Source organism: Bos taurus, chromosome 1 (genome assembly GCF_002263795.3).
Source record: "Bos taurus isolate L1 Dominette 01449 registration number 42190680 breed Hereford chromosome 1, ARS-UCD2.0, whole genome shotgun sequence".
Taxonomy (NCBI): domain Eukaryota; kingdom Metazoa; phylum Chordata; class Mammalia; order Artiodactyla; family Bovidae; genus Bos; species Bos taurus.
In genome coordinates this window covers 43047319-43070699 of record NC_037328.1, presented here as the reverse complement: position 1 = coordinate 43070699, position 23381 = coordinate 43047319, and the positions used below count along the sequence as shown (strand labels likewise).

The 23381-nt window shown below is 41.0% G+C and overlaps 1 protein-coding gene across 12 annotated transcripts in view; it reads right to left on the bottom strand.

The window, feature by feature from the left end:
* Nucleotides 1-23381, bottom strand: part of ST3GAL6 (ST3 beta-galactoside alpha-2,3-sialyltransferase 6) — a 126556-nt gene that overhangs the window by 40909 nt on the left and 62266 nt on the right. For 8 of the 12 annotated variants that reach the window (XM_059889591.1, XM_059889575.1, XM_059889640.1 and 5 more), the window contains 3 exons: nucleotides 22434-22586; nucleotides 6668-6756; nucleotides 4389-4488 (listed from right to left, as the gene is read on the bottom strand). In XM_059889591.1, coding sequence (XP_059745574.1) covers nucleotides 4389-4477 — 89 coding nt within the window. In that variant the 5' untranslated portion in view covers nucleotides 4478-4488; nucleotides 6668-6756; nucleotides 22434-22586. 12 annotated transcript variants of the gene reach the window in all.

Below are 23381 nucleotides of genomic sequence, written 5' to 3'. Positions count from 1 at the left end.
AGAACTAGGAAAAAAATAAAGAAAGAAGAACTAGGACGCCCACAGTATGGAAGCCATGACCTGGCTCATATTTTAGAAGTTCCTGAACTCCTGAGAAATGCACACGGCTGTCAAGGTCCTCCATGCCACCTGCGTGGATACCTATGGGCAGTAAATGCCAGAGAGATGCTGCCCTGGGCAGGTTCCGTAGCCCCTGCCTGTGACCTGGGGACTCAACCATCCCACTATTTGGCATCACAGCGAACTCTCCTCTGTTCTTGGCACAGGTTAGGTGCTTGTGTGTCTCCTGAATGGAACACTTGTCGCCACCATGTGAAAGGGTATTGTGAAACAAGACAGAGCATGACAATGAAGCTAGATGAAGGGGACAGGGCAGCAGGATCCAGACGCAGCCAGAAAAGAGGAAAACGGCTTCACATGAGAAACTAGGAATGATCATCAGTTGTACGGAGAATTAACCTAAAAAAGAAAACCAATCAGTTTTCTTCTATAATCATCAGATTCAGACAGAAATAGCCTAACCCCTTCAGGGATTGACTCAATTTTAAACTTTTTTAGTACAAAATTCCCAGTTAAAACTCTAGGTTTCCGTACTATAAGGCTAGTTGAAGAGACTCATCTTTGGTAAATACCCCAAATGGCAAAAACCTCTTGATTTACTTGTAAGGAAGATAAATAAATATGGTGGGATATGACACCAAGCCATGAAAGTCAAATTATAGTCAGAGGACAAAATAAAGTATAAAATATTACTTGGCTTCCAAGTCTATTAAAATAGAAAACAAACTATTTGAGGATACAGTGAAGCCAAACTTTGAGTGTTTTTTTTAAAGACAATAATTATTCATTATTGCTTAAGGAAGCAAGTTCACAGCATCTGAAGTAATTTCATGATATTTTCTGTGGAGTAATGTGTTAGTTTAGGAGTGACATGAACATGCCTCGAATTCTAATGACCAAAAAATGTGCTGAATTTGGACCCTTTTCATTGTCTTCTTTATCATTTCCCCTGTGAGCCAGAATATGCTTTGTTGGGAATTAGCAATCTAGCCAACTTCGTGCTTTCTCTTCTGTTCTTATCTCCCATTACTAAGTGTGGAACAGAGACAGGAAGGAGCAAAGATACAGGGAGAGATGCCTGTAGGAGCTTCACGTGGTGTAGGATCAGACTTCTAAGATCTCTGACTCATTGGTGGTGGTGGTTTAGTCACCAAGTCGAGTCCAACTGTTACAACCCCATGGACTGTAGCCCGCCAGACTCCTCTGTCCATGGGGATTCTCCGGGCAAGAATACTGGAGTGGGTTGCCATTTCCTTCTCCAGGGGATCTTCCCCACCCAGGGATCAAAGCCGGGTTGTCCAAAAACCTCAAAACTTACAGCCAAACCCATGCACCTGGCACTGGAGTTTTCCAGCGACGATAAAGAGCATTACAATGATTTGCCTAAGTTCCTTCCATAAAGAGCCTTACAATGATTTTTCAACCAACCAGTAATGAAATCAAATGCAGAAGCACCATTTTTTTTTTAATTTAGTAAAACAAAACCTAGAAACACGATCTAGCATCTACTATTCAAACACTGGCAAAAAATACTGAACTTTTGTCTAAGTGAAGGAGTTTTTTGTGGTTTATTTGACGTCTTATAATACCACCCATTCAGAATTTAAAGGTCATTAAGACTTGATTCCTTGCCAAAGGACTGGCAATAGGAAGAAAGGATACCTCGAGACTAACAGACAGCTGTTCTCCAGAACTACGTTATACATTTACAAGCTAAGTAATTGGGTTTTCCAACCTGCTGTCCACATCACAATTTTTCTGCTCTAGTCATTTGCAGAAGAGTTGTTTTTTTTTTTTAAACATTTATACTAAACAGTAGGCAATTTCTGAGCAGAACTCTGGGAAACTCAAGCAAAGTAATTTCTGAATTCTGAGTTTTAAAGATATACTTTGAGGAGAAAAAGACATAATCTATTTTGATGCTTTCATTTTAGTATTTTTGAATAACCCATCCTCAGTGTTAAAAAAACAGTTTCGTGTAACCGAGGATACTTTTGGTTCAAAGCATGTAATTTTACATGGTTTGTTGCAAACATTGCAAAATAAAGCAATATGTATATTAACTTTTCTATTTATCTTTATTATAGAAAATATTTTAGAATGTTCTTGATAGACTAGCATGGTTATCAATGGTCTGAAACTCTTGGTGGGAATGGTAGTTAAGCAAAGTATAGCTCAAGAATTTGGAAAGTTAGGAAGAGAGAGCCTCTCTCCCCACCCCACCTAAATGTGAAATTTGGTAAATTAGAATACTTCATAAAAAACAAATTCATATTAATTACCATTATAAGAGGTGTTTGTTGTTAACTACATTGAAGAAATTCGGGAAAGTTTTTTTCCTTAACGTTTCTCCCTAGGGTAGCATCATAACAAAAACTTAATGCTAAGAAACATTTTATATGCTATAAAATGTTTAATACACTGTTTAAACTAGATTATCTGTTTCTTCTCCCACAATAACTAATCTGTTTTTAGTATCAGCAACATTTGGCAAGTTTATTTTTTAGATATAAACTGAGGTTCATCTGTTCACTGTTTCAAGTAAAAAAAATCATTCCCAGGAGAAAAAGCAGAAAAAACATCAATTAACATGAAAGACAAGTGACTTCATTTGTTTCTAGAAAAAGAAATGATTAACTATCCTGTATTTGGACTTATTCAGGTGTTAAGAAATTGAGGGAGGTATAAAAGCTTAAATGACAACAGTGCTCTTTTTTCAACCTAACAGCCCAGCCTTAACTGTGAACTTGAATCCCAAAAGGACAGTTGTCATAGAGTGACTCAAGGAAATGTCTGGTTGGCACTGATAAGCACCAGCAACAGTCATATGGAGAGACATACTTGCATGGTCAATTTAGTCTCAAATTCCAGTAAGTTCTTTGCTTTTAGATGCACCTCCCTTTTTTTTTAAACACATCCCAAGGAAAGTATAGACAGTTGCCCTACATCACATGCTCTGTGACTTACAGAAATCAGTACACTTTCAGATTAGACAGAATCATTTTTTTAATCTTTGGATTTGTTTTGCTTTAATTTGAAAAGTTGCATTGTAATTAATCAGCTCTAGCAAAATTTTGTATATGGTAGTATAGCATTAATTTATCCTGTGACAATGCTGCTCTGAATTTTCTTCTGTTTTTTAAAAAAACAAAACCTGTTGCTTAGAAGCCATGAACCATTTTACTTTACTTCAACTTGTCAAAATTTCCTTGTTTTAAAAAATGATCATGTGGGTTCACTCATGAAATTCATGTCCGGAAGCTTGTATTTAAGTTGATTAGTTGTGATAGATCAGGAACTGCCGTTACTCCTTTTTCAAAGAAATATAATTGATTTTGAAGCTTTCTCAATTGTTACATGCTCTGCGACTAGTGCAAGGAAATCAAGTTCTGTGTTGTATTTGTTCCAGTCATTTCTATTCAGGTCACATATTGTAGTTTATTCTTATTTGTAATCTGTTTATTCAAACTAAGTAAATACTTTTCAAAATAGAAAAGGGAAAAGGATAAAAAGCTTAATATAGGAGTTTTCTCTGTAATAAAGTTATCTGTGCCTCTCCAAATTTTGCATGTAATATTTCAAGTCAAAGTCACTTCAAATTCTGCCTATATCACTATTCAGCAAATATTTTTAAACAAAGGAAACCATATGTAAGTGTCCACATTTATCAACAATCTTATCCCAGTATTTTAGACTCTTAGATCAGCCCTGGGATTTCTTTGGAAGGAATGATGCTAAAGCTGAAACTCCAGTACTTTGGCCACCTCATGCGAAGAGTTGACTCACTGGAAAAGACTCTGATGCTGGGAGGGATTGAGGGCAGGAGGAGAAGGGGACGACAGAGGATGAGATGGCTGGATGGCATCACTGACTCGATGGACGTGAGTTTGAGTGAACTCCGGGAGTTGGTGATGGGAGGCCTGGTGTGCTGAGATTCATGGGGTCGCAGAGAGTCGGACACGACTGAGCGACTGAACTGAACTGAACTGAAGACTCAAATGCCACTGAGTCTAAGAATTACTCCATCAATTCAAAAAGATGAATTATATAAATCAGAATCCCAAAGATGATCAAGAGCACTGCTTCACTGAAAAGTCCAAAAAAAAAAAAGAAAACCCAATGTTGCTTACCAATATTTAAACGGTTATTTGTAATGAATAAGATACTAGGATGGTAAAACTCTAACTTATAATGGAAAAGCTAGAAAAGGCTCAAAATGTTACAGGGTTTGTTTGTTTGCTTTGTAATAGGTCCTTCTAATATCATTTGTGTGTCCATGTGAAAGACCCAGTCGGGGGCCATTTTTAAGCAGCAAAAATAAGACTTACCCGTAGTCATTTGTTCGCCACAATATACAATGCAGCACATAATAGAGGAAGACAGCACTCAGGAAGATGGCCAAAAGGTACCCTCTCATGGCTGGCCCACCTGAACACAGGGAATGAAGCCAAGATCATTACACAGATGATTTACACAATGACCTACCTACAAGCATTAGCGAATAAAGAAACATATAGAGGGAAGAACAGAAGAAACTGATGTCAGCCTGTTATTTTGGAAACACCTACTAAATATGCAGAAAGAGAATTTTTTTTTTCTGTCTCTCATCTTTTTTAAACAACACAACACGATCCATGTTTAGAACAATACTTTCCCATATTAAAGAAGTAAAAAATTCATTCAGAACAAAATTTTACACATCCATTTAATACCCATTTTTTAAAAAAATATCTATTTTCTCTCTCTCAAGAGAAAGTGAATATATACCTTAAGATGTAAAAAAAACATTTTGTTTCATCAGTGCTCAAAATGACTTTTAAATGTTATATAAGCTAAAAGTCATTTCCTCACTTTAAAAGACTGGGGAAAAAACTACTAAAAAATATTTACCATAGCCTCAATTTTTACACACTTTTATATGCACCATGTCACAGCATAGGTAAGTTTAACACCTTTACAAAATAGATTTTTTTTTAAGCCTAAAACATTTTCTTTAGTTTCCACTTCTGCTTCATAGGCAGATATGAATATGTTCTCACTTCTACATGTAAGTAAATGTGAAAGACAAATTTAAAAATGTTTTTATTTCAGTGCATCTTTGCATCTCTTACCAGGTTTCTGGTCCATCTAGACTTGAACGTACCACTCCACTCACTCTTGTCCAAAGTGTGAAAGTGTTTAGTCACTCAGTCATGTCTGACTCTGGGATCCCATGGACTGTAGCCTGCCAGGCTCCTCTGTTCATGGGATTCTCCAGGCAAGAATATTGGAGTGGGTAACCATTTCCTTCTAGAGAGGATCTGCCTGGCCCAGGGATCGAACCCAGGTCTCCTGCATTGGCAGGCGGATTCTTTACCATCTGAGCCACCAAGAAAGCTAACCTCAATTAGGGCGATGCAGTGTAGAACATGTGAGTCTAGTTAGATTCTTTTTTCTTTTTGTAATTTTATTGAAATGTATGTGATTGGTTAGATTCTTAAAGAGTGCCATTGCCTTTACAGGTATAATCGACTCCACTCGAAACTGTTCTTGATAATGTGAGGTCATCATAACAAGTGTCATTAATTGTTCTGGGCACAATTAGAGTTGAGACTCTCAGGAGCTATTGAGGGAGCGGGGCTGTTTGGAAGTGATCCTCAACTGTAGTGATGATCCCATGGAGATTGCTAGGCGCACCACCCTCGCCGTCAGCTGTTGCTTCTCACTGCAATGAATGCAGCCACCACCCCCACATGCCACTATTATAAACTAATTAGAAGCAAAGGCTGTGTCAGGAGGAAGCAAATGAATGCCTTAAACAAGCAAACTTTAGTTTACACATACTTCCAGTTTAGCAACAAAATCCCCAATCAACACTGGTTGGAAATCAGAGGACAGAAATCATGGCCCAACTCCACATAATTCCTGGCCTGGGGGTGGGAGGGCCTTAGGTAAATTAGTCTTCCTCTTCCAGCCCGACTGTTCTCACATGTTGAGGAGTGACAGCACACAAGCATCCTCTTTGGGCCAGTAGACACATTAGCCAAAAGGATGGGCATCTGGCATAACTGAGGACACGGAAGTGAGTGCTGAAGAAGCGTGTATATCTTATGGTTGTTTGTTTTCTAAAACTAAAGCCAGCTCTGAGTTTTGTTTCCTACACAGTCAAGTGCATGGGTTTGAGAAAACCAAAGGGAGACTTGGCCCACCCATTGGGCAGCCTGAGCAGTATTCCTATTGGACTGAAGGGAAGAGTCAACTGCGCACAGCCATGGCACAAAGGCCACACCCTCTGCTGGCAGAGAGAGTAAAGCAAGGAAGGGCACAGATCTTCCTGGGCCCAGGCCTCCCTGTCCACTTTATTCTGTCTTCCTCATCCCTCTGTAATACATGTCTTGACATATTATGCATTATTTTAGAAATCATCTTAAGTTTTTGGTAAAAAGCAAGAAATAAATTGCATGATCATCCAGTGGGTAAAAAAAAAAAAAAAAGTATGGTTCTGGGTTTCTTGAGAAATAATTGGCAAAAAAAAAAAATCCAAGGAATGGAGAAAACTCAGGTTTTGGATGATCAGAGTGAAAGCCCAAGAAAATGAGGCAGTGAAGATGGTGGATGCATCACTTACCTAGTTTATTGAGGAAACAAGGACAGCAAGACAGCGAGCCTGACCTTTAGGACATGTGCAGCAAATGCTGGCTCCACTTCTTCCCCTTCCTGTGTGAGAGAATAATGTCTGCTCAGTCGTGTCCAACTCTTTGCGGCCCTGTGGACTGTAGCCTGCCAGGCTCCTCTGCCCATGGAATTTTCCAGGCAAGAATACTGGAGTGGGTTGCCATTTCCTTCTCCAGGGGGTCCCAGACCCTGGGATCGAACCCGTGTCTTTTGCGTCTCCCGCACTGGCAGGCAGATTCTTAACCACTAGCACCACCTGGGAAGCCCATGTGAGAGAAGTGATCATATTAAACCCTTTAGCCAGAGGCCATGAGCCAGGCTTCATGCGGACAGGATACAGGGAGCTGGCTTGGACTGGCCTTGGCTCATGCCTCGGACTGAACTGGCCCTGGCAAATGTTTCTTTTTTCATGCGTCACACAAACACGAATGTAGGATAAATACAAAAAACTCCAAAGAACACTGAGGAACTCTATATATCCTGTGACTCATCTAAAAATACACCGCAACTAAGCCTTTTTTGTTGCATATCTGATGGTTTCAGTTATCAGCGATGTTTAGCAACTAAGTTCTAAAATGCACAAATTAGACTTGGACCAAGAAAGTTTTAGAAATTACGAATACCAGGCTTAAGACTGTCCTGGAAGGCATTTTACCATGGGCCAAAATAATCACCAAACAATTTGTTTAAATACTCAAATATTTAAGACTCCATCCAAAGTAACATCAGTTATGCAAACACTCAACAAGGATACCACTTACCAGTAACAGCAGTTTTTTAAAAAAACATACTTAGGGCTTCCCTGGTACAGGAGACACGAGGTTCGATCCCTGATCTGGGAAGACCCCATATGCTGTGGAGCAACTAAGCCCACACACCACAACTACTGAGCCTGTGTTCTGGCACCCAGGAGCCGCAACTGCTGAAGTCCAAGCCAGCCCACCCTCCACAACAAAAGAAGCCGCTGCAATCAGAGAGCTGAACACTGCAACTAGAGAGTAGCCTGCACGCAGTGAAGACCCAGCACAGTCAAATATAATTAAAATTAATCAAAAAAAATTTGCATCTAAGGTAAAGCAGCACATTAAAGTCTAAAGGAAGAACTCAGTATTTTCAATTCAGTTTGCTTACCTGTCCCTCAAAATATATTCCTTGGAAATTTTACCTATTACTTTACAGAACAAGGAAGTATGAGTAAGTGAGATTGTTGTTTTTGCCTCACCAGTTCGTTGTTTAGTTGAAACCAAAGAAGGGTGAGAAACATTTTTTTCCCTTCAAAATGTAAAATGAATCTACTCATGAAGGGTCACTGTGTACACCAACTCAGAAAAATTTTGGAAGCTTTTTCACTCTCTCATGTGTCATGGGCAACTCACAGCATCCATACTCAAGCTGCGAAGCAAACTGGGGACAGCCAGGATATCCGTGTGATAAGCATGTTGAGTTCTTCTGCTTGCTCACAGGAAAAAACTTGCAGAAATAAGTGAAGTCTCTAATTGTAAGTCTATAAATGACACAACCATTTTGCTTTAAGCCAAAGATTCAAAGCAACACCAGTTAGGATTTAACACAGAGTGCCTGGTTTAAAGGGAAACAAAGCCCTTCAACATAGCTCCAATAACCAAAACAAGTTTCAAAATCCTGACATTAAACAATACATAGCAGATTCTTGGCTGCAGATGCCACTATTAATAAGACCAGGGTCCCTAAAATACCCTTACAAAGTTTAAACCATAAATCAATTATTCACCTACAGTGTGAGTAGAGTTTCAAGGGAGAGCAGGAATCGCTGGCAGAGATCAAATGCTTATTTCTTCTCAAATCATGATACATAACTGAATGGATGAGTAATCTACATATGCCAGAGGCTTCCCCAGTGGCTCAATGGTAAAGTATCCACCTGCCAATACAGGAGACTGGGTTTCGATCCCTGGGTTGGGAAGATCCCTTAGAGTAGGAAACAGCAACCCACTGCAGTATTCTTGCCTGGGAAATCCCATGGACAGAGGAGCCTGGTGGGCTAGAGTCCGTGGGGTCGCAAAGAGTCAGACAGGACTGAGTGACTGAGCACACACTACATATACCAAAGTGGGCTCAATCTTGGCAACAGGTTTTCCTTCTCTTTAATAATTAAAGTATATTTTTTTAAGTTGATAAAAAGCTTGTATGCCATCACTTCACTTAAGGCTCAAAACAAGCTTGATAAATGGATGTGCAGGTATCATTTCCTTGATGAATGAAGGAACTGAAAGTTTCTCGGGGTGAGTTGTCCCAGCTCACATGGTGTAAGAAACAGAAGCAGACTAAGTGTGGCCATTGCTTTTCACAGTTCTATGCCTATCTATCAAGACAAAAGGCATGAGGGGAACCCAAACGAGAAAATTCAGACACACAGCTTCCTGAGAGTGCTCCATTGGTGGGCAGAGTTCCAAAATGCAAATTCAGACACAGTGGATGGGAGAGGGCTGCAGGGCAGGCTCCCCAAAGCGATATGGCAGGTTCAAGGGTCTGCACCAGCTGACAACTTGTTAACATGCACTTTCCTCAGCCCCTACTACACCTGAGTTTCTGGGGCTTGGGGACATGTATTCAAACAAGCGCACTCCAGTCTGATTCTTATGCTGACCCAAATTAAAATTTGAGAATCATTGCTCTAGGATTCTCAAGGTAACCACAGAGGAAACAAATAACAAATGTACTGATACAGAGACCATAACAGACGTTACAATGATGACCCCGCTAGATGGCAAGACCCATGAGAGCAGGACTTGCCCATCATTTTATTTCCATGTATGTATCTGCATCTAACAAAACATGTTACACAGAAGACGCTAAGTAGACAGTCAATGAATGGAGTTCCAGGTCTCATAACTAGATGTTCTGTATTAATTTTTTTACCCAAAATGCTCAGCACATGGCCAATGCCCAGTGAATAATGGCTGATTAGAATCATTAAGATATATATGTATTATATATGTGTCAAGGCCCCTGATAAAATGCTTTTGGTATATTATCTAATGTAATCTTCACAATCACCTTGTAAGGGCTATAGTAAACTCGTATCTCCCATTTCACAAATAAGCATACTGAAGCTCAGAGAAACAGCAACTTTCCTGAGCTGATAAACTGCAGAACAGGTCTCAAACCCATATCTATCAGACCAGAGTTCACACACTGTACTGTTGCTCTCCAGATATGAGCTTTTATGAATGGGTGCAGGTCTATCCTTCTGATACCAGACTAAGCACTACACAAGGTCTAATCTGTCCATCCTGCCATCCCCCTATGCAGTGACAATCCTAGGAACTGGTGAAATGGAGATCAAGTTCATAGTCAAAAGCTGTGCTGAAATAAAACTCTACTATTCACAACCTTGTTGTTCCCTACCCCATTCTTCTGGATTTCAGTAAACCTGTTATTTTTTCCTCCAAGTGTCCTAGAGCAGTAATTCTCAAACTTCAGTATGCTTAAGATTCAAACTGGAGGGTTTTTATTTCAAGGTGCTTCCTTGAGCCCCAGAGAACCATAACAGTGTTGCTTACAAAAACTGAACAAAAACCCTACGGAATGACACTTGAAAATGTCAGATTCTTCTTTTTTTAGACTCTCCTAATGTTTTTTCGAATATAAAGGGGCTTGTTTTTCCAACCACCAGTTAGATAAAAGCATATTCGGCAGTAATTCTGGACACAGCATTCTATTCCCTAAGTACAAAAACCCCGTGGGTATCTCAATCAATATTATATGACTTCAGGGAAGAATCATGCTTCCCCATGTGGATGGACCCAGCCTGTCTGGCTTCTGTACACCCAGTGCCCTCCAGGCTCAGATGCAGACACATCCCTGAGCCCATCTGAGGCTCAGTCCCACCCCAACCTCTGAGACTGATTCTGGCCCAAAGGAACTTGAGAAGCCTTCAGCAGCAGCTCAACAGTTTGGTCAGGTTCTTACTAATCCCACGCTGACCTTGAACATGTCATTCACCAGGCCTGAGTTCCTGCTGCCAGGTCCCTGAATTACACCTTAGTTTTCCAGGGTCTGCATTCTTCTTTCTCTCACAACTAACCCAGGAGCCCAGCAACCAAACTTCCAATTTTAAGTAAGTAGCATCCTAAACCGTGTCCTCATCCACTCTCGTCCCGACGCCCTCTGTTTCGCCAGCGACCAATGTCTTGCTGTGCTGCTGCTCTGCCTCTGTTCTCACCCAGCATACTAGTGCTCAACAAAAACACTAAATAACTTGCATCCTTGTGCAAGTTAGAAAAGGACATCCCTTCTGGCTCCGCAGAACCCTGTGCAGACAGAATTTCAACCACAAGTTTCCTCTCAGCTGCCCGCCCCTGTTCAAGGCTCGTCTCAACAATCTTACCAACTGGCCCTGCTCTCAGCCTGTGTCCGTTCAACCCTGGGAGAGGTCCTTCTTCACTCAGGGCTCCACCAGACCACAGCTCACGATGACACCCAAGACCGTCTCAACTTGACAACAGATCTTACATCCTTCCTTCCTTCCTCTTTGTGTTTACTGCTTGCTCAGCCTGTAACTCCTCTGCGGTTACATGTCCCTGTGAGCATGAGTAGCAGCTCCATCTCTGCCCTGATGTCTAGGTCTCTGACTCCAGCCCCATGGGCCCCCAAAGCCTCCTAGATCCAGCCATCTCCACAGAGTCCCAGCCTTAAAGGAGACACACAGGACTCTGTAGTGATGGGCGGAAAGGCCTCAGTTCTCTTTAACTCATTTACTGCCCCTCTTTCAAGTAATGGTCCTTATTATGAGTGGCACAATCCAAATGTGTCCCCTCATTTATACACCAAGAAGCTCCACCCTTTGGTGCTGATGATGGTATAAATAACAGCACACTTCATTAAGAAACTTCCCTGGTGGTTCAGATGGTAAAGAATCTCCCTACAATGCAGGAGACCTGGGTTCGATCCCTGGGTCAGGAAGATCCCCTGGAGAAGGGAATGGCTACTCACTCCATTCTTGCCTAGAGAATCCCATGGACAGAGGAGCCTGATGGATTCCTGTAGTCCATGGGGTTGCAAAGAGTCCGATGCAACTGACACTTTCACTTTTATTAAGTACTTAAAAAATGGCCAGCCTTGCCCTAAGCTCTTTCCACACACAATGATGAAAGCAGGGATGATAGCATTCCCACTCAAGAGATCTTTCTATACATTATGGGAAACTTCTAAATTGTACATTCTGAAAAACTATAATCACTGTATTTTATAACTATAACAGCATGAACTTAATATAGTCACTTAACTTTTTAAGCAAGGGAATGATAAAGTATGCATCTATTAAAATATACTTAGAAATAATATAATATGAAAAACTGTTCAATTCACAAAGAGATAAATCTTAAGGAATTAGTAAATCTGGTTGATCAGATTTCTACTAGAAGGATCTGAAAATTTTCAATAGGCCATAATTTTAAAATAAAGAATAATACCTATAAAATTAAGTAGTAATATTATACCACCTTAAAAAGCTAAACTGAAATCTGAAGTTCTGAGCTACTGTTATTTAAAACAAATTAAGGAGGGAAATCTGATATTACTGAGTAAATAAACAGAAAATTATAGTTTGATTTATGCACACTTCCCCCTACAAAAGATTTGTATAGTTTCAACAAATTGGAACAACTGTATACATTTGGCTGATTTCTAAACAGCATTTTGTTCATAGCAGAAGAAGAATATGTATCATTTTTTTTTCTCTTCTTCCCCTCGGTTCTTCTGCTATACAATGCTATGCAGCTATTTCCTATATGCATACACATACCTCCTCTTTCAATCCTTCGAAAAAGCCAATGCTTTCCCCAGATTTCATCCCTAGGATGTATAGACATATCTTTTTACCCAATAAAAGCTAAGTCCTCAGTGCCAAAGCAGATGACCAAATCTTTCCCCCTAAACTGGGTATGCTCTCTGCAAAGAATATAAAAAGAAATGACTTATCAGCAGAATTGTGGTGTTTTTAATAGTGTAACAGGACACACCAAAATCATTCAGCTAATAGTATACTATACTAGATGTTAAAAATAAATGAACTGAAGCTCCTGTTTTCAAGATTTCTCCTTTGAGACTCAGCTTTGTTGAAAATAAACAAAGAAGTTTTTAAGGGAACTTCTTATGTTCCTACTGTTCATTCATATTTTCTCCCAGAGACTCATTTCTTCTCCCAGAGTGGAAATTTTCTCTACTTATATTAGTGCTCCACTGACTTGGTAGACTCTATGAGTAAGAGGTACTGTTAACAGGTTAATGATGTGGCCAATTTTTAAGATTAACTGTGTACAGGGAAAAAATTATAATAAAATCCACCACTTTTAAGTATACAATTTCATGAGCTTTGACAAACCTGTAAGGTCGTGTAACAATCACCAAAATCATACTTAACATTTCCATCAAGTCTGAAAGTTCTTGCGTCCCTCTTTGGAGGCAATTCTCTTCCCCCAGTTTCTGGCCCCTGATCTGTTTACCACTGTAGTTTCACTTCTCTAAAAGGCCATATAAATGGAATCAGATAGGTCATATCTTATTTCTGGCTTATGTATATTAGCATAATGCTTTTGAAAAAAATTGCCCATGTCATTATTTCTACCAGGAATTCCTTCCTTTTCCTTATTGTGAGGGAAAAAATGTTGCTTGCCATCCCAATAAACAACACGGTTGCCCACCATCAAACCATCGGCCACTGCAGCCACTCTCCCCACTCCCTCTATCACCCCTAAAACCTCTGACAGCACACCCTGAGAGGGAGAAAAACAGGCTATGGGTCCTCAACAGTTAAGATGTCTATCAAAGGAGTAATTTCAATGAGCCCAGACTTTGCATCTTCCCACACACAGAGAAGCACCAAAATCATTAACTTAAGATGTCCCTTTTGTGATTAGCAGTAATTTTCTGATGTCCACCTATGTTTGTTTGTTTGGTTAGCAAAGCAAGCATTAGTTGCTCAGTCATGTCTGACTCTTTGTGACCCCATGGACTATAGCCCACAGGGCTCCTCTGTCCATGGAATTCTCCAGGCAAGGTCAGGGATCTTCCTGACCCAGGGATCAAACCTGGATCTCCTGCATGGCAGACAGATTCTTTACCATCTGAGCCACCAGGGAAGTCCTTTAATTTAGCAAAAACTCCTCTATATCCTAGCTCCTCCCTAACCTCTTTGGAACAGTTCCTCAGAGCTATCTGAGAGGCTGTCTCTCCAGTTACAGTCTTCAGAAAGGCCACCAAATAAAACATAATTCTCAACTTTTAGGTTGTATACTTTTTAAATTAGATGACATCACTTCCATTTTATGTCTATACTATAATCACAGTTTATCAATTCACCAGTTAACAGACATTTAGTTACTATTATATAAATACAGCTACTGAAACCAAGCAGGACCCTGTGGGCTTGTGGGCACAGAGGCCTTCCTGTGCCCCCACCCCTTTCCTTGTTTGTACGGAACACCCTCCAGCCTCCGTGGCCTTCCCCGAGTTTTAAAGAGCAGATTCAAACAGTTGCTAATTAGGGAAGGAAGAGGATGCAGATACAAAGGAGACCCTGAGACCAGGTTAAAAGAGCGAAGGACCTGCACACATCTAGACCCTTATCAGCAACCATACGCTTGGACCACTGCTGTAAAATTCTTCACCAAACCCTTCCAGGAGGGGATACACAGTTTTTCAGAGCACAAGACTGCTCTGTTCCCCTTTGCCTGGCAAAGTAATAAAGCTCTTCCTTTTAACTTCACCCAAATCTCTGTCTCTCAGATTCAATTTGACACTGGTGCACAGAGACTTCAGTTTTCAGAATCACTACACTAAAAATTAAGGATTTGGGTATACACATGTTATCATGGGTCACACAGTAAATGTATTTCTTAACTTACATGAAGATTATTTGCTTCAATCTCTCAGTTAAAAGGAAAATCCTCTATCTATAAACAATTCACATTACTGATGCCACTGAACCATACAAATCACTGACATGGGTAAGAACGGATTACCTTACTACTATTGAACACTTATTACTGATGTGTGCTCTACTTCAAGACATGGTGAACAGAGCTCCTGGTCTGGCGAGAGAAGTTACATTGTTCCAAAAGGAGTATGATTATCTTCTGTGGTAAGTAGAATGAAACATTTTAGATCCCAGCTCCTCAGAGTGTGGTTCAAAAACCAGCAGGACCCCATGGGGCCCTCCCTGGTATAAATCCTTCCTGTGTCTCCCACTTTCTGTTTGTAGGAAACAGACCTTCCCTGAGTTTCAAAGGGCAAACAGTCGCTAATCAGGACAGAGAGGGGATGTAGAAACGAGGAGGAGCAGTTAAGAAACAACAGTGCAGCCTCAGGGCAGTGTCCTGGCTCCTCCTCAAGGAATATATGTCATTATGCACGCTTGATGAGCTCTTTCAAATCCCAAAAGATGATGCTGTGAAAGTGCTGCACTCAATATGCCAGCAAAATTGGAAAACTCAGCAGTGGCCACAGGACTGGAAAAGGTCAGTTTTCAGTCCAATCCCAAAGAAAGGCAATGCCAAAGAATGCTCAAACTACCGCACAATTGCACTCATCTCACATGCTAGTAAAGTAATGCTCAAAATTCTCCAAGCCAGGCTTCACGGTATGTGAACCATGAACTTCCAGATGTTCAAGCTGGTTTTAGAAAAGGCAGAGGAACCAGAGATCAAACTGCCAACATCTGCTGGATCATTGAAAAACCAAGAGAGTTCCAGAAAAACATCATTTCCACTTTATTGGCTATGCCAAAGCCTTTGACTGTGTGGATCACCACAAACTGTGAAAAATTCTTAAAGAGATGGGAATACCAAACCACCTGACCCGCCTCTTGACAAACCTGTTTGCAGTTCAGGAAGCAACAGTTAGAACTGGACATTGAACAGCAGACTGGTTCCAAATAAGGAAAGGAGTACGTCAAGGCTATATATTGTCACCATGCTTATTTAACTTATATGCAGAGTATATCATGAGAAACACTGGGCTGGATGAAGCACAAGCTGGAATCAAGATTGCTGGGAGAAACATCAATAACCTCAGGTATGCAGATGACACCACCCTTATGGCAGAAAGTGAAGAAGACCTAAAGAGCCTCTTGATCAAAGTGAAAGAGAAGAGTGAAAAAGTTGGCTTAAAGCTCAACATTAAAAAACTAAGATCATGGCATCCGGTCCCATCATTTCATGGCAAATAGATGTGGAAACAGTGGTAGACTTTATTTTTGGGGGGCTCCAAAATGACTGCAGATGGTGCTTGCACGATGAAATGAAAGACACTTGCTCCTTGGAAGAAAAGTTATGACCAACCTAGACAGCATATTAAAAAACAGAGACATTGCTTTGCCAACAAAGGTCCATCTAGTCAAGGCTATGGTTTTTCCAGTAGTCATGTATGGATGTGAGAGTTGGACTATAAAGAAAGCTGAGAGCCGAAGAATTGATGCTTTTGAACTGTGGTGTTGGAGAAGACTCTTGAGAGTCCCTTGGACTGCAAGGAGAACCAACCAGTCCATCCTAAAAGAAATTAGCCCTGAATATTCATTGGAAGGACTGATACTGAGGCTGAAACTCCAATACTTTGGCCACCTGATGTGAAGAACTGACTCATTTGAAAAGACCCTGATGCTGGGAAAGATTGAAGGTGGGAGGAGAAGGGGAGGACAGAGGATGAGATGGTTGAATGGCATCACCAACTCAATGGACATGAATTTGAGTAGACTCCGGGAGTTGGTGATGGACAGGGAGGCCTGGCATGCTGCGATTCATGGGGTCGCAAAGAGTCGGACATGACTGAGCGACTGAACTGAACTGAACTGAACTTTATTTCCTTCCAGTCTTCTCTAGTCTCTACAGTTTTCAATCCCTAAAACGCCTCCCTTGGGTGGCACAGGGTCTCACTCCTGTAAAGAGTCGGACATGACTCAGCGACTGAACTGAACTGATGCATGTTTGAGTTCTTCTGCAGAAACTACAGCATCCCACCCAGGCATAAGATGGTAACTTCAGGCTCAGCACAAGATTTCTGGAACATACCCTGTTACCTCAGCACCAACCAATCAGAACGAAGTCACATACCCTGCCTCTCTCATCCCATATTTTACCTATAAAAACTTCTCCCCCCAAATAAACTGAGAGGTCAGGGGTTTTGAGCACAAGCCACCCATTCTCTTGGCTTGGCCCTGCAATAAACCTTTCTCTGCTCCAAAATCTGACATTTAGTTATCTGGCCTCACTATAGGCTCATGAACCTTCATTGGTTAACAGTTTCAGTATCACTATAGGCTCATGAACCTTCATTGGTTAACAGTTTCAGTATCACCTGGGAACCTGGTAGAGATGCAGAATCTCAGCTCCACTCCTTGATCCACAAAATCAAATACGCATTTTAACAAGATCCCCAGTGATCTGCATGTTTGAGAAGCATTGCTGGAGTAGGTCCAAGGAAAAAGGAATTAGATCCCATGAAGAGGATCAGGGCTTCACAAAAAGCAGTCTGAGAGGAACTGGAAGCTCATTCTAAGTTCCATAATACCACTTTTAAGAGTCCTTTGGGCTTGATCTTTGAAAATTTCTAATCAACAGAATTTTGTCTGAACAAACTAGAGGACTCTCTGAAAACAAATGGCTTTGAGAAAAATTTTGCTCACCATTCTAGGAGATGTTTGCAGTCTCTTTGTAAATTCCCAGACATTTTCTTTCCTATATTGTTTACAGCCTCAGAGAAAATATATAGGATTTCTCTCAGATTACACCTAAGGGACAGACACTTCATTCTTCATCACCTTATTTACCTAAAAGGGCCAACTGAATTGCCAAACAATCACAACAACATTTCCAATGACTGCTATTCACAACTGGAACCCAAGTATTATAGATCTTAGAGCTAGAAAAACTGCAAGAGTTCAGGGCATTCAGGCAGAGTAAGGTCTTATGTCACCACATAACAGGAGAAGCAGACAGGATTTAGAAAAAAAGTAAAGACTTGCCAAAAGTGACCTCACTCATAAGTAGCAGAGTTGGCAGCTCAGGAGAACATTTTTATGTGGGTTTTCCTTCAGCCTGATTCCAGGCCCATCGTGGGTACACAGTAATAACCCTGCAGTCTTAGGAAAAGGAGTACGTCAAGGCTGTATATTGTCACCCTGCTTATTTAACTTCTATGCAGAGTACATCATGAGAAACACTGGGCTGGAAGAAGCACAAGCTGGAATGAAGATTGCCGGGAGAAATATCAGATATGCAGATGACACCACCCTTGTGGCAGAAAGTGAAGAGAAACTAAAAAGCCTCTTGATGAAAGTGAAAGAGGAGAGTGAAAAAATTGGCTTAAAGCTCAACATTCAGGAAACTAAGATCATGGCATCTGGTCCCATCACTTCATGGCAAATAGATGGGGAAACAGTGGAAACAATGGTTGACTTTATTTTGGGGGGCTCCAAAATCACTGCAGATGGTGACTGCAGCCATGAAATTAAAAGACGCTTACTCCTTGGAAGGAAAGTTATGACCAACCTAGATAGCATATTCAAAAGCAGAGACATTACTTTGCCAACAAAGGTCCATCTAGTCAAGACTATGGTTTTTCCAGTGGTGATGTATGGATGTGAGAGTTGGATTGTGAAGAAAACTGAGCGCTGAAGAATTGATGCTTTTGAATTGTGGTGTTGGAGAAGACTCTTGAGAGTCCCTTGGACTGCAAGGACATCCAACCAGTCCATTCTAAAGGAGATCAGTCTTGGGTGTTCTTTGGAAGGAATGATGCTAAAGTTGAAACTCGGGTACTTTGGCCACCTCATGCGAAGGGTTGACTCATTGGAAAAGACTCTGATGCTGGGAGGGATTGGGGGCAGGAAGAAAAGGGGACGACAGAGGATAAGATGGCTGGATGGCATCACCAACTTGATGGATGTGAGTCTGAGTGAATTCCAGGAGTTGGTGATAGACCAGGGAGGCCTGGCGTGCTGCGATTCATGGGGTTGCAAAGAGTCGGACACGACTGAGCGACTGAACTGAACTGAACTTCATTTCATTCCAGTCCTCTCCAGTCTCTACAGTTTTCAGTCCCTAAAATGCCTCCCTTGGGCAGCACAGGGTCTCACTCCTGCTACCTGAGCTTCTAACGCCTTTTTCTTCTTCCTCACCACACCTAAATACAGGTGTTCTAGAGCTCTTATCTCAATCCTGTTCCTAAACCCATGTTCTCATTACTTCTCAAACCACTAGCAATGATCTCTAAGCTATCTTCCCTTTAAACCAGCCCACGTGCTCGCTGGCATAAACTCCCCAAAGGCCAGCTCGCATTTTGTCACCTGCCCCACAGGAAAACCTTCAGTGGCATTCCATTGTCTGCCAAATACACATAAAATCGCTTAGCCTGGCATTTAAGAATCTTTAATTTGGTTCTTCCATCTTCCTTCTCATCTTCATACAATTTAGTCTTCGTAGGTAGCAGCACAATTGGGTGTTAAAGTTGCCTGTGTGGTGATCAGACCCCTCGGTTGAATTTCAGTTCTACCTCTGTCTAGTCATATGACCCTAGGAAGTTTTAAAATCTCTTTATACCTCATCTGTAAAATGGGAATAAAGATAGTACCTAATAGAGCTAGGTAAGTTGTAAATATAAAGCACTTAGAAAAATGTCTGGCGCATGATAAGGACTTTCCTAATCTTGTTTTTAATTCTTCTTTTAAAACTAATAAAGTATCAGCTGCCCATACACCAAGACATCGCTAAAAAACTAACTTCATAACATCCTTGTAAATATACTACAGAACTCATGACGTTGTACAACAAAAGCCAAAAAAAAAAAAAAAGTTAAGCTTCCATTACTGTATGCTAGCTGTTATTTCTCTACATTCATTTAAACATTTCAAAGTATCTGTATTAGAAAGCCTTACTCATCTGCTTATAAAATAAAAAGGCATTTAAGATAATAGTAAATCATTAGCAAAACTCAGACCATATTTCTGGCTATAGAAGCCATACCGTTTTATGCTTTTCATAATAAAACTGCTCCGAGCACTAGTAAAACCAAACAACCTAGATTTGTAATCAGCTGCTGCTGCTGCTAATTCACTTCAGTCGTGTCCGACTCTGTGCGACCCCAAATTTATGTCTTGAAGCAAGAAATGAAATCAAGAGCTTTACAGATAATCTGACTTGGAAAATAGTTTTCATCTTACACTCTGATTTGGATCCATTACAATGCTGAGGATTCAAATACTATGTTCGAGGCTCAGAAGCAAATGCTGGGGTCAATCAGCAACACCTAACACCTTCATCCTAATAAGGTAAGGATGAAGAGCTGAATATCTGTCAGCCCTAGACTGGGAATGGAGAAAGAAGAAGAAACAACGCAACAGAGGGCAATAAAACTAAATGCTTTGGGTATATAACTCGCTTAATCCTCAAAACCACCCCTTAAGAAAGGCCACCCCTATCATAGAGATGAAGACACTAAAGCACAGAGAAGTTATAATGTGCCCACAGATGCTCAAGTGGTAAGTGGCAGTGCTGGAATTTGAACCCAGGCACACACCAGAATCTCTGCTCTTCACACTTAGGCTATAAAGACTCAAAATAGTTCCATCTTCTTGATAGAAGGAGATATATAGGCAGACAGGAAAGGCAGTTCCACAAATCACCAAGAGATTACAGCCCAGCAATGGTAGTTTAGTTGCTAAGTCGTGTCTGACTCTTGATACCCCATGGACTGTAGCCTGCCAGGCTCCTCTGTCCACGGAATTCTCCTGACAAGAATACTGGAGTGGGTTGCCATTTCCTTTTCCAGGGGATCTTCCTGACTCAGTGATTGAACCCATGTCTCCTGCACTGCAGATGGATTCTTTACCACTGAGCCACAGGGAAGCCCTTTAAAGCCCAGATTTCATTCAGTTAAGATGTTTCTGGGACTTCGCTGCTGGTCCAGTGGTTAAGAATCACCTGCCAGTGCAGGGGACACAGGTTCAATCCCTGCTCCAGGAAGACTCCACGTGTCTTAAGGCAATTAAGCCCATGAGGCACAACTACTTTGTGCTCGAGAGCCCATGCTCTAGAGAAGCCATTGTAATGAGAAACCTAGAGAGTAGCCCCTGCTCAGTGTAACTACAGAAAGCCCGAATGCAGCAACGAAGACCCAATGTAGCCAAACATAAATATTCTGGCAGGAAGAAACTAAAGACCCAGCCCTACCTCCAGCCTATGCTCAAGAGTTCTGCAAGCCCAGTGGCTTGGGACACGAGGAATAGGCTTTGAATCCACTCATAATTTTGGTGGGAACAATGAAGATCTCAAGAGATTCCCAAGGACTAAATCCCCAAACCACTGTAAATGCCCAAACTCCCCAGTACCCATAAAGCACAATGTTGTCAGTCAATAAGTGTCCTTCACAAAATGATTTGTAAACAAAGTGATGACAAATTTGCTAGATGAATAATAGTTCTCTGACAAATCTCAACGTATCAGAAAGATGATGGATTCATGGGTAAAACACAGAGCTAATTCCTAGTAGACATTTGAGCTCCAGAGCTTTCTCAGAATAAATTTATAAATTGGTGTATATTTGTAATGGGATTCTAGGAATGTAAGGAGAATATAACTACAAACTATATTAAAATACTTGAGTGAATATTATTAATTGTACCATAAAGGCAGAGAAGGAACTAGAGTTCATTCTAACACAGCTGGTGAACAGCACTTGTGATGCATGTAATATTCTAGTTGTAACTTCAGTTTACTTACTCTTTCACTTTATGTTGGTTTAGAACAGTCCCAAAGAAGGCCATTAAGATTGAGAATAAAAATAATAACTAAAGCTTTCATAGCTCAATTTTGGGATATGCTAGAGAACTGACTCATTTGAAAAGACCCTGATGCTGGGAAAGATTGGGAGGAGAAGGGGATGACAGGATGAGATGGTTGGATGGCATCACCAACTCAATGGACAGGAGTCTGAGTAAACTCGGGGAGGTGGTGATGGACAGGGAGGCCTGGAGTGCTACAGTCCGAGGAGAGGCAAAAGATTGGACAGGACTGAGCAACTGGACTGAACTGAACTGAAAGAGTCACTGGTTACATAATAACATAGTTTCAAAGGCCCTCTGGCTACATGTTAAACTAGTAAGAGATAAATTAACAGGTAGCTGTATACATAGAAGGAGAGGGTATTTTAAGTCACCAGCCAGCATAAAACTGTTGTAAAGCACAGGGAGCTCAGCTTGGTGCTCAGTGCTGACCTGGAGGGGTAGGATAGAGGGTGGGGTAGAATGGAGAGTGGGGTGAGAGGGAGGTTCACAAAAAGCAGGATATATGTAGACATATGGCTGAAGAGTTGACTCATTGGATTTGAAAACTCTGATGCTGGGAGGGATTGGGGGCAGGAGGAGAAGGGGATGACAGAGGATGAGATGGCTGGATGGCATCACTGACTCGATGGACGTGAGTTTGAGTGAACTCTGGGAGTTGGTGATGGACAGGGATGCCTGGCGTGCTGCGATTCATGGGGTCGAAAAGAGTTGGACACGACTGAGCGACTGATCTGATCTGATGGCTGGATCACTTTGTTATTAAAGCAGAAACTAGCACAACATTGTAAAGCAATTATATACCAATAAAGTCAGTTTAAACTGTATAAGAATTGTATCAGAACATTTCAAGTGTTCAAACATCTAAGAAGTCTGAGATGACAGTCCTGGTGCTTTTGCTCACCTGCACTTTTAGGAATCTGTTTCCCAGAGGTCCTCTCTGTTTGTGAGGGTGTAGAATGTGGTAAGGGCGCCAGAGGCCCAGAAGGCTGCTGCTATACTGTCCACTAGAAATCATCCAAGATAAGAGGTTGTGCTGCTTCTTCACTTCCAAGTGCTGAAACAAAACACAAATTCAGCATGCTTACAAGGATGGCTCAGCAACCCAAGAAAAATCTTAAGCCATTAAAAAGAAAAGTCTTAATGAAAACACTACTTTAGTAAAGTCACTACAGGCCCCTCCCTAAATTCTCCACAGGATGACGTGATTACCAAAAACAAAGAAACCCAACAGCAAAACCGGCTGCATGTACTACATGACTGTAGCTCATGACTGGTTATCCACGGGATCCAGCTCAGTCTCCTTGAAAAAAATAACAGATCCAACTCAATTAATCCGGAGCAACCTGGTAATGAAAGAACCATCTGTCTCCTTTTTCAGCTCCTCTCTACACATACACACAGCTTTATTGTTCAATGCAGAGGTGAGAGAAGGAGCTGCTGGAAAACTCTGAAGAGCAAGGGGAGGGAGGGAGATAGGAGGAGGAGGAGAGATCAAGAACAAAAATATCCAGAAGGAAGGGTGGGAAATTAGTGAGAACAGCAACTGCTTTAACAATGTGTGGTAGGCTACTTTCTCCAAAAAACTTTGGAAGAAAAAAATCTCAAATTGCTCCTGCTACCGTTTTTCTTATACAAGACTAAAAACTCTGATACAGAAACAAATAAAACATAAAACCCTGCATGTTCTGTATTTCTTGTGTTAGTAGAAAGTGTGTGTTTTTTTCTTAATAAAAACTCTTAGGAAACAAATATCAAAAACAAAACCACTAAAAATAGAGCAAATATTTATTTCAGAACTCATTTATGACTCTAATATCCTACAATAAGAAAATGATTACACTTAATTATG